Below are 11490 nucleotides of genomic sequence, written 5' to 3' on the forward strand. Positions count from 1 at the left end.
AACACCAAGGTTCTTTGCCACAGGCTTAATGTGATTTACTAGGGAACCAGCAGATGGCAGTATTTGATTTGCCATCTGCTGGGACCCGATGACCAGGATTTCTGTTTTGTCTGAGTTCAGCTGGAGGAAATTATTTGACATCCATTTTTTAACTTCACAAAGGCAGTTATTAAGTGAACTCAGCATTCCAGGGTCTGTGGATCTGACGGGCAAGTATATTTGTGTGTCATCAGCATAAATATGAAAAGAAATGCCATGTTTATGGATAATATGTCCAAGGGGAAGCAGATACAAGGAAAACAAAATGGGTCCTAAGACCGACCCCTGAGGCACACCATATTTAACTGGACAGAACGAGGAGACATTGTTGTTTACAGACACGCAAAACTTCCTATTTGACAGGTAGGATGAAAACCATTCTAGGGCAGTACCAGAGATCCCCACCCAGTGCCTCAGTCTGTCTAACATGATGTTGTAATCAATGGTGTCAAAAGCAGCGCTAAGGTCCACGAGGACCAGGACTGAGCACATACCTTCATCAGCAGACATTAAAAGGTCATTGGTGACTTTAAGCAGGGCAGTCTCAGTGCTGTGGTACTTCCTAAAACCAGACTGAAACTTTTCAAATATTTTGTTATTTTCCAGTACAGTGAGCAGCTGTTTGGACACAATTCTTTCTAGAATCTTTGCAATAAAAGGCAGTTTTGAAAAGTTTTTTAAAATAATCAGGGACACAACCAGTAGATAGGGAGCTGTTGAAAACAGAGATCAAATGGGGCCCAACAGAATCCATGACTTTCAGTAAAAACCTTGTAGGCATTACATCAAGTGGGCTGGAGGACAAAGATGACATTCAGTAGATATAGGACTGCAGCTATACGATTACTGTCATTAGCAATTAACCTGCCAATTATTTTCTCAATTAATCACTTAATGGTTTGGTCCAATAAACACCCGAAACAAAGTGAAAATTGGTCAGAACAATTTGATAGAGCCTGAGGTGAAATCATCATCTGTCTTGTTTTGAGAGGACAATGGTAGCCTATCCAGAGACAGCAAACACAGATAGAGATGCCCACACTTCTGCTTTGTTTGAGAACTGTGAAATATATAAACAGTAATTCACATATATTATATTCCTCTGCTGACCTTAAGTTAATTATTTTGTTCATACAAATATAAAGCTATTTACACATAGAGTGGATGTTTTTCATATAGCCTACAGGTCCAAAAAAATTACTATAGGCCCACAAAATAGTCTGGGTTTAACTGGTCCAGACCTCTACAGAGAAGCTTTTTTGAACGTGTGTGTTTATGTGTCTGTATTTGTGTGCGGTGCAGGTGAGTATCTGCCTGCCCATGGACGTGGAGTCTCTAGTGTCTCAGGTCTATGTGGTGTCTCTACTCCTCCTCAACATTCTGGCCTTCTTCTGCGTGTGCGGCTGTTACCTTAGCATCTACCTGACTGTCCGCAACCCCTCATCAGCGCCGGCGCACGCCGACACCCGAGTGGCCAAACGCATGGCCATCCTCATCTTCACTGACTTCATCTGCATGGCTCCCATCTCCTTCTTTGCCATCTCAGCGGCTCTCAAGCTCCCTCTCATCACCGTCTCAGACGCCAAACTCCTGCTGGTCCTCTTCTACCCAATCAACTCCTGCTCCAACCCTTTCCTGTATGCCTTCTTCACCCGCACCTTCAGACGGGATTTCTTTCTTCTCGCAGCTCGCTTTGGCCTGTTTAAGACCCGGGCACAGATTTACCGAGCAGAGAGTTCCTCCTGTCAGCAGCCAGCATGGACCTCTCCAAAGAGCAGCCATGTGATGCTGTACTCCTTGGCCAATACATTAAGTCTAGATGGGAAACATGACTGCTGACTGTCATTCAAAAACAGATACAGACTTTTTGCTGGATTGTCAACAGGAGGGTCATATTTCTCTCCACACCAAAGTCCCAATTCTCTCTGGCAAATTAAGAAATCCCTCTTAGGACTCACAGAGTTATTGACAGAATCTAATGCATGAACGCTTCTTAAAGTCACAAAAAATTTAACTTTGCTAAAGAGGTACACTTGTTTTCATGTGTGCAAGTGCACCACCCCTATCAGACAGCTAAATCCTCAAATTGATGCCCAATGTCATCTTTATTATTGGTTGGATGACATCGAACTTTGTTGGTTTTCATTTTTCTCTAATGTTGCTGGCTCTTCAGGCCTGACCTCAGTGCTGCAACAACACAGTGTGCAGTGTCCTTCTGAAACCACGTGACCCATGGGTAAATGCTACTGTATACAGTGTGTCTAGAAATCCAAGTGAAGATTAGAACAACTGCAGGTACTTTGACGAAATCTAAGTCAAATAGCTGTCATAGATTATTCCTTGTGTTTGTTTTAACTTAACAGGAACGCCAGATATGTGGCGATTAAGGCATCATAACAATTAAGATCACAAGTAAGAAGAGTAGAAAAAGATATAAACTGATTGTTCTTATGTTACAAATGCCATCCATCTAGTGTCCCAAGATAATGAAACAAACTAAAGTACTCTGAATCTGTTTTACAAAGGTTTGACACTCGGGATATCAGCATCTGCACTTCAAGAAATTAACATTCCACATGTCACGTCAACACCATGACTGAATGTAATTCATTAAGAAGCACATCGCAGGGCTATACTGATTAATAATCTCCTCAAATACTCTGTCTGCTGTCACTCTCCCTGGCTCCACATCCCTCATACCCTTCAGCGTGTACCTATCTTTGTAATGTAATTGTGTTTATTGTTTGTAAATATTTTTAAGTGCCACTTTTTTATATATATGTATGTACTACAAAATATATCTTTGTGATGTTTTTGTGATGTCATTTATAAAGTTGTTTTATTACATCCTCCCTGTTTGAGTAGATTTTGTATGCTGAACGAGGGTGTATATGGAGTAGTAACAAAAGGACAAAACACACACACACACACTAAACTGAGTTGCCTTTAGCTAGAAATGCTGTCCTTCGGCGCATCCAAAGCTTTCAAGGACAAAGTGACCCTACCAACCTCTGCTCTGTGTGCCAGGTTGGGTGAGTGTGGGAGGGGGAGACTAAACAGCTGCTCTTTCTGCATATTACAGGAGGATGGATATGGCCGCTAGATAAGGCACACACACACACACACACACACACACACACACTCAGAAGCAAGCAACCCAGGGTTTCAAGGCTGCAGCTGCAAGAAGGAATCCAAGTCCATCTCATTGATATGGATACACTGCCTCCTACATGCCAACATTGAACGTGTGGGTGCATTAATACTCTTTCACCAGCAGGTGATGCTACTGATGCAGGATTTAATTTGGTCCCTGCTCTGTTATGGTCTATAGGTAATGTCAACTGCTCAGCAGACACTGTAAATATTCAAACAAACAATTGATAGTGACAGCAAAGCACACCTTTACAGCACTTCAGTGTGGGGTAAACATATTTAAGATACAAAAACATACATCAGTGTTGAAGAACAATAACAATAAAATGGAATATTCTCTGTCTTCATGGCTGGTGGTATTCTTTCCTAACATGTTTTCATAAAAAAAAGAACAAAACAGAGATATCAAACCATCTCTATTATGTCAATAAAAAAAGGTTGTACGCGGAGAACAGTTGCATATAAGATTACATCACCGTTTCTGAGAAAGGCTGACTTCAATACTTTGACTGATATAGTCTCAGTAAGATATTTCTTTGCAGCTCAGGACTAGAAACCGTCTCTGAAAAACTCCTTCTCACCTGCTCGTGCAGACAATAGTAAATGTGATGTTGACAATCTTTAAAGTCTCTAGACAGAGCTCTGTGGAATAATGTGACACATTGGGGCCTACAGAAAAAAAAAGCTATTGAGGTCTGATTTTCCCCAAGCTGTGCTGTGTTTGCTGAGTATATAGCTGGACCTACTTTAAGGGATAACATTCAGTGCATCCTATCTCGAGATCTCGAGATAATGAATGTTGTTTTCCCGTGATAATGGGATCATTTTCTTGTGATCTCGAGATAACAAAACAGTAGTTTAACACAGTGGTTTAATGGTAATTTCAGTGCCAATATTAGTAACACTGGTTAGCTCAGTGGTGCAGTGGTTAGCGCTGTTGCCTCACAGCAAGAAGGTTGTGGGTTCAAGTTTGCATGTTCTCCCCATGGTGTTAAAAACTTTGTTGAAGAGGATAATAAAAACACAAAAGAAGAAAAAAAAGTTGTTGAGAGCAGGAGTCAAACCCTCAGCCCTCAAATTACAAGTCCTGTGCTCTACCAACTGAGCTAACCAGTCAATCTGAAAACAATGTAAAGTTATCCTAAAGAAAAGTACCGGCCAACCCCTGTATTCAGCTATGGTTGGTTATCTCGAGATCACAAGAAAATTATCCCGTTTTCACAGGAAAATGGAGTAAAGATATATTTGAATAGATGGCGTACTGTAGGCTATATGTGTTTACTTGATTATTTATTTCCAAAGCACTATAAATGATTCAGTGGATTGTAACGTAATCATCCTCAAACTCATATCTACTGATTACTAAAAAATGATGAATCATTGCTTTTGTTGAAGGTTCAAAGGTTGTGGTACAGATCTTCTCCAAACAGAACACAACGTGATGAGAGAAAAGGAAAGAAGAGAACGTAGCCTATAACTATGTAACAAAACATGCTGTGTCCTTATACTCTGAGATGATAATCTAACCGCTAGCAGACAAACAATGCCCTCTGGTGGTCCAATTATATAAAATGATAGGCTACTAAATAATGAAACATGTTTATTAAAGTGATACTCCACCCAAAATCTATAAATTAAAAAATCTAACATTCACATCTCCTGTAAGCTTGATAAAAAAGATTGTAGATTAATGTGAGCTGCATTCATGTGAGCATTCATGTCAGTATGTAAAATTGATTGTATATTGTATTTCCACTGAAATGGAACACTTTTGTCTCATAATTGATTAATACATATGGAACTTTTATTATATATTGAGTAATACAATTTGTGTTTGATTTGTATGTGATGCATTACCAAATGCAAAAAAGAAGATTTAGAAATTATGAAAGATCATTACATTTAATTGTTTTGGGTTTAAGTCATACTTAAATGTTAACTGAACTGTAAAATTAACTTTATAAAGGCTTTTAAATTTTACTTTTTGTTATCCCATTTAAAAATGAATCTGCCTATTGTGCTCCATCTCCAAATTTATGTTTCTCCTGCTTTAACCTCAATATCGCTTTCAATGATTTTGAAGTGTGAAAACATATAAACTTTCTATCAGAGACATTTAACGTATCTGCCCTCCATATGCTCAATATGCTCTAAACACACATATATGGCAAATAATAGATGTCAATCTATTCAATTAGTTAAGAAGATAATTAGATTCAAGGTTTTGCTTTTTGTTAATAATAGAGTGATAGTATTGCTGGTTTATATCCCTTGTTAATGTGCCACACTATTACAAAATACACTAACATGTAGCTCAGTCTTTATGTATTACAGCAGGGCTGCAAAATGTGTATTATTTTGATGACTGTGGGGTCCATTGATGTGCTTATACACTGATCAAATCGCTGCTTGACCGATCCCGAACCCCAACAGAAAGGTTTGTCAAGTCGTCTAATACGAAGCTCACGATTGGCCGCTGCAGGAAGAGATAATAAAACACCAAACCTGATTGGTCAAACGGACACCCAGCTCTTTTTTTCTCGCGATTGTTTCCCGTGTGGGTTAATGGCTCCTCCTGCTACAGACTGAGACGGAGCTGGCACCGAGCAGCGAGACGGGGGGAGCTGTAACACCACGGAGGAGGGAAAAAAAGCGATTACACCCCAAATACCAGCGGGTTTTTGATCGCAATTGTTTGGGTGTATCTGGGAAAAAAGGCTGTCCGGGTGGTAGTTTGGGTCGAGGGCTAAAATTAGAATCCGGCGGTCGAGGATAACAGTCTATTTTCCAACAACCAACTCCCCAGATGAACTCCGTCAGAGCCACCAACAGGAGACCCAGGCGAGTGTCGAGGCCGCGCCCGGTGCAGCCCGAACGGAACAACGGGGAGAGAGGTAAGCTAGTTCACGGTCAGCTAATGATATAAGACGAAGCCGTGTCAGGTGATCATTGTCTTCACATATCCCTCAGTTTCTGCTACTGGCCTGTTCTCTCCCTCTAGAGACGGCGGGTTCAGCAGGAAAAGCCGAGGCTTCTCGCTCTGTGGTTTAGGCCAGGCCGCGCTTTGTTTGGCTTGAGTGATTGGGGCTAGCTAACACCGCTAGCTAGCCTTCCAGGTTATGTGGATGTTGGGGGTTGTGTTCGCATAACGTGATGCGTATGTAGCTACACGGTCAACATTAAAAGCTCTTTTTCCCGTAACCTCCGCTTGAGGCAAAGGGATCGACTTCACACGCAAGAGCCACAATCTGCGCGTCTGCTCAGTTGTTGCATTCCCAGCTGTCACTACCGATTCGGAGGGTGTAAATCTGCGGCGTCTTTGGACTGCCATTTTTGGGGTGTAACGTTAACAAAAACATTAGCAGCGAATGGGGGCAATGATAGCTAGCTGGCCCTAGCTTAAAGAGGCCACACAGATCAGCTGTGATAGATGATACGGTGTGATTTGGATGAATTCACTGTCAATTTTCTGTGCTCGGAGCTGTAGTTTAACGCAAATGTAGCCAGCAGAGTGAACCTATATCCCCTTCCTTGTTCGCTAGCCGTAGCTCGATTTGTTTACACCGCGGATTTGCCAGCTACGCAGTTCAGTTTTTAGCCATTAGCCGCACGTATGATCGTCTTCATCTGCGGCCCTTTATTTGACAGCAGCATAAAATATGAGTGTGATTCTGCTCATACGGGACGCAGAGACATAAACATACTGCCCGATACCATTTGGAAATGACTAGACATGAAAGACTGGTACTGTGGCTGCAGGGGGTGCATCTGCCATTATCAATCACTAACCTTTGTCTGCTATACCAAGTATTACCATGTCTGTTAGCCTGCGCAGTGTGAATACTGCATGTGAGCTGAATTCACACCATTGTGTCATTAATGGTGAGGAGTGTCAAGTGTTTGCTGCAATCACTGGATACATTTTAATTGTATAATAGAGAGAGAGATGATTGGGCTGACCCATAAATACACATTCATTTATATTTATTGCACAGCCTTGTTCTATACTGCAGCTCTGTGCATTGAAGTGCCTGTTTAGAACATGGTGTATGTAATAGGAAATCTGTTTGCCTTTCTGTCCAGATGAAGAGGCTCCTGCAGCAGCTGCAGCAGAGATGGCTATTGAGGAGTCCGGTCCAGGAGCTCAGAACAGTCCCTACCAGCTTCGACGCAAGACCCTGCTTCCCAAGAGAACCGCTGCTGCCTCTGCCACCGCCTCTGCCTGCCCCAGCAAGGGCCCAATGGAGGTTAGACTGAAACATTTCATGAGTGCATTTCTTCATGTATTCATTGATTGCAATGTGCATCCCTACAGACTGGAGTGTGTGAATGAGAGAATATTTTGGATTGATTATGTCCTCCTCATGAAGAAACAATGATTTTGAGATGGAGCTGTAAATTTCCAAGTTGATTACTTAGTGCTTGAATGTTGGCATGGAGTTAATATCCTATTTCCCCTCTTTTACAGGGAGCTTCCACTTCATCAACAGAGGCCTTTGGCCATCGAGCCAAGCGGGCACGAGTGTCCGGTAAGAGCCACGACCTGCCAGGTGTGTGTTTAATCTCCGCAACTGGGGAAAGGAGAGTGTTAGCCTTTTTTTTTTTTTTTCTTCTTCTTCTTTTTTTTTTCTTCTATCTTTTATTGATTTCTTTTTTGTGTGTGCTGGTATATCTTGTTGTTTTATCTTTATCTCTTAAATAGCATCACTCTGTAGTTTAATGTGCTTGGAGTGAAAAGAATCTTTCCCGAAGCTTACAGTGTGTTTGTGTCTGTGTGTTTTTAGCAGCCCCAGCAGAGCAATATCTGCAGCAGAAACTTCCTGATGAGGTTGTTTTGAAGATCTTCTCCTACTTACTGGAACAGGACCTCTGTCAGGCAGCATGTGTCTGCAAGAGATTCAGCCAGCTAGCCAACGACCCCATCCTATGGTCAGTGCTGCTGAAGAGATGGACACTTGTCTGTTCCCGTTTTGAATATCACGGCCATTAAAAGGCAGACAACTGAAATTCATTTTATGTGGTATTTCATATTCTAGGAAGCGCCTATACATGGAGGTGTTTGAGTACACACGTCCCATGATGCACCCAGAGCCAGGCAGGTTCTACCAGGTCAGCCCTGAAGAGCATGAACACCCAAACCCCTGGAAGGAGAGCTTCCAACAGCTGGTAAGTCTGCCCTCATAGTTTTCTGTGTGTCGCTGTGTTTAGCAAGATTTTTTTAGGGGTGGGTGGTCAACCACTTATGGCCAGTAGCTGTCAGAACTCTTCTCAAACTTTTTTTTTTTTTACCGCATATACAGAATTTCTGAAGTTCCATATCACAATTAATGCGTTCACTTCCTCCACAGGCAGATACTTTAATTTATGTACATCTGATTGCAATGTTCTAAGGGTATGTCAACAATAGTGTGCATATAATTCCTTTGTGTGGAGTTAATCTCATTATCTAATTATGTTATTATTGTCTAAGGTCCTCAGCCTAGTGGGAGACTTAACATGTTTGCTATAGTAATTATAATGTAGTAGTAAAATTCAAAGTGAAAACAAAACCTTAATTGCAGTTTGTTTTTATGTAGTGATCACTTGACTCTTAAGTTTTGTAGGAGTTTGATTCCTTACTTTTAAAGGCTTGAAATTGTGATGTCTAAAAATTAAAGAATGCATTGTTATCTTGTACCTCTGCATTTGTGGGATGCATATATTTATGGACACCAGTGGTTCCTAATTTGGGTTTTGGGGTCAAAAGATGGTTAGGAGAGAAATCAGAAATATCATGTTTTTTCAGACTTTTGCTATTTATTTAAGTGGCTTGTTGGATAATTGTACCTCTTTTTAGAGGGGGGGTCACTCTGTGGTTGACATGCAAGTTCGCAACCAGTAGACATGCAACGGGCCAGGAGGGGTCACAATTAAACATTGCTTTGTTTTGTTTTCTGAGAACCACTGATGCACACAGACTGTACCACTTTTTATGGCACCTTCTTTTTGTAGCTCGGTTTTCTTTTAAAATCCTTACTTTAATATCTAGAAGAACTATATTTTTCAGTCAAACGTTTTTGCAATACTTCACTCACCAGCAAATTTGCCTTTACTTGACAGCTGGTAGAGAGAGACAGGAAACATGTAGAGAAAAAGAGAGTCTGCTTAACAATCAGGCCACCAGGATGCACCACAAGCTCTGTATTTTGACTTTGTTTTCTGTGTTGCAGTACAAAGGTGCTCATGTAAAACCGGGCTTTGCTGAGCATTTCTACAGTAACCCTGGCAGATACAAAGGCAGAGAGAATATGCTGGTAAGTCAAATCTTCATAGCTAATAAGAAATGATAGTACACTCTTGAAAATGAGATGATGCATCTCAAGAGGCTATCCTTTAATAATAAATTCAGTTCAATTTCAAATCCTTCACGATTTCTTTTTTTGGCCATGGTACTGATATTTATGGCAAAGCACAGCTAATGTTAAACACCTCCTTGCTTTTCCAAACTGCCGTCTGATGAATTGTAGGTGTGTATATTCTGCCTGAAAGTGTTTGTGCCTTTTCCCCTGCAGTATTATGACACCATTGAGGATGCGTTGGGTGGAGTACAGGAGGCCCACTTTGACGGTCTAATCTTCGTCCACTCTGGCATCTATACAGACGAGTGGATTTATATAGAGTCCCCTATTACCATGATCGGTGCAGGTAAGCATATTGCCTTCACTGAAAAGTACTTAAGACATTACCTTGATGCTTGTGCCGCATGCAATCAATATCTCTCTTAAGATGGGATACTCTCTCTGCTGCGTTTATGTCCTTATGTATGAAGGTGTTAATGAGTTTTTTTTGCTTTCCCCTCAGCTCCTGGTAAAGTAGCAGACAAGGTGGTGATAGAGAATACTAGAGACTCAACATTTGTGTTCATGGAGGGCTCAGAGGATGCCTACGTGGGATACATGACCATAAAGGTAAACACAGATCTTGCCGTTACCTTGATTCATACGTCTTTTCAAACAAACTTGAAGAATGGCTGTATATTAAGTACACTGTTTCATAGTAACATCAGAGCTCCACTGTTAAACTACTTAGTCACTAGGGCTGAACAATTAAGCAAAATCTTTTTGAAATCGCAGTATGGCCTACTGCCATTGTCAAATCACAGGAGGTGCAGTATTTTTTATGGGCAAAATGTGTGTCGAATATAATTTTAAATTAAATATTGTCATGTCGCATGTCCTTGACTGCACATCATATTCCACAGACTTAAGAAAACATCTTTGTTTGGAACAGATCCTTGCAAAAACCACATGATTAAAATATGTTTTTCAATGAAAATGAGAATAAATATCATACCTTCTGTCAAAATAATCGCAATCAGATATTTAGTTCTGCCCTATTAGTCACAGTGTTGAAAGTCTAGCTTACACTCTATTATTTATTCGCTGTAATTAAGCAAGAGCCACACATGAGTCAAACAACAAACATGGGGCCCCCTGATAACAAAACCAAATTTGTCTCTGCAGTTTTGGGGACCAAGCTATAAGCGTTGTTCTGCTGTATAGAAGGTTATGGCCTGATATTGGTACAGCTCTAAGCTGCTTTGTTTTGTTTTGTAATCTCGAATTTACCCATTTGAGATTGGTTTGCTGCTCAGCTGATATTTATTTTAAATGTAAGCTAGAAGGTTATAATATGAACCGTGTGCCATATTAAAGAGCTCAGGAGGTAGACATGTGGATGTAATCAGACTCATTTATGCAATTGAGTTGAACTCGCTGTCATACAATGCCAGTTACACACAAAGATTTGGTTTATGTTTGGACTGAAAGTGGTCAAAGACCAAAATTACCTATGTTGGTTGTCTGGGTAGTGTTGTGTGTAAAGTTAAAGAGCTGTAACATTTTGTAAGTTATGAGATAATTTTATTCATTGATTGTAGGTTTTCCCATCTGTTGCAAATTAACCAGTTAAAAAAAGATATGAGACAAAATAAGATAGTTTCCTGATTATATCCTGTTATCAGCTACCACTATTAGTGGCACTAATGCCAGTAGGGAGAGTCCGGTGTGGATGATGTGGTGGGTGAAGGGAAAAAAGCTTTGTGCTGCCACTGTCTGACTTCTGCTGCTCCTCTCTCCTCAGTTTAATCCTGATGATAAGTCAGCGCAGCACCATAACGCCCACCACTGTCTGGAGATCACAGTCAACTGCAGCCCCAACATCGACCACTGCATCATCCGCTCCACATGCACAGGTAACACACTTCTTGTTACTTGGGGAAGATACGACAGCATGAACCCCCCCCCCCCCCCCCAAAAA

General features: G+C 41.0%; 2 protein-coding genes across 6 annotated transcripts in view; both read left to right on the forward strand.

Annotated features, from left to right (window-relative positions):
• fshr (follicle stimulating hormone receptor) overlaps positions 1-2886 on the forward strand; it is a 14016-nt gene extending 11130 nt beyond the window's left edge. For both annotated transcript variants that reach the window (XM_046069508.1, XM_046069509.1), the window contains one exon: positions 1342-2886. In XM_046069508.1, the coding sequence (XP_045925464.1) occupies positions 1342-1878 (537 nt within the window). In that variant the 3' untranslated portion in view covers positions 1879-2886. The remainder of the gene's footprint in view (positions 1-1341) is intronic.
• A 2876-nt stretch (positions 2887-5762) lies between these two features.
• Positions 5763-11490, forward strand: part of fbxo11b (F-box protein 11b) — a 13460-nt gene continuing 7732 nt past the window's right edge. The window contains exons 1-9 of one of the 4 annotated variants that reach the window (XM_046069512.1): positions 5763-6086; positions 7276-7439; positions 7661-7721; positions 7977-8121; positions 8229-8358; positions 9402-9485; positions 9744-9876; positions 10033-10139; positions 11314-11425. In XM_046069512.1, the coding sequence (XP_045925468.1) occupies positions 5999-6086; positions 7276-7439; positions 7661-7721; positions 7977-8121; positions 8229-8358; positions 9402-9485; positions 9744-9876; positions 10033-10139; positions 11314-11425 (1024 nt within the window). In that variant the 5' untranslated portion in view covers positions 5763-5998. Of the gene's footprint in view, positions 6087-7275; positions 7440-7660; positions 7743-7976; positions 8122-8228; positions 8359-9401; positions 9486-9743; positions 9877-10032; positions 10140-11313; positions 11426-11490 lie in introns of all 4 variants that reach the window. The other 3 variants (XM_046069513.1, XM_046069510.1, XM_046069511.1) reach the window with 3 other exon arrangements.

Source organism: Micropterus dolomieu, linkage group LG14 (assembly GCF_021292245.1).
Source record: "Micropterus dolomieu isolate WLL.071019.BEF.003 ecotype Adirondacks linkage group LG14, ASM2129224v1, whole genome shotgun sequence".
Lineage (NCBI taxonomy): Eukaryota > Metazoa > Chordata > Actinopteri > Centrarchiformes > Centrarchidae > Micropterus > Micropterus dolomieu.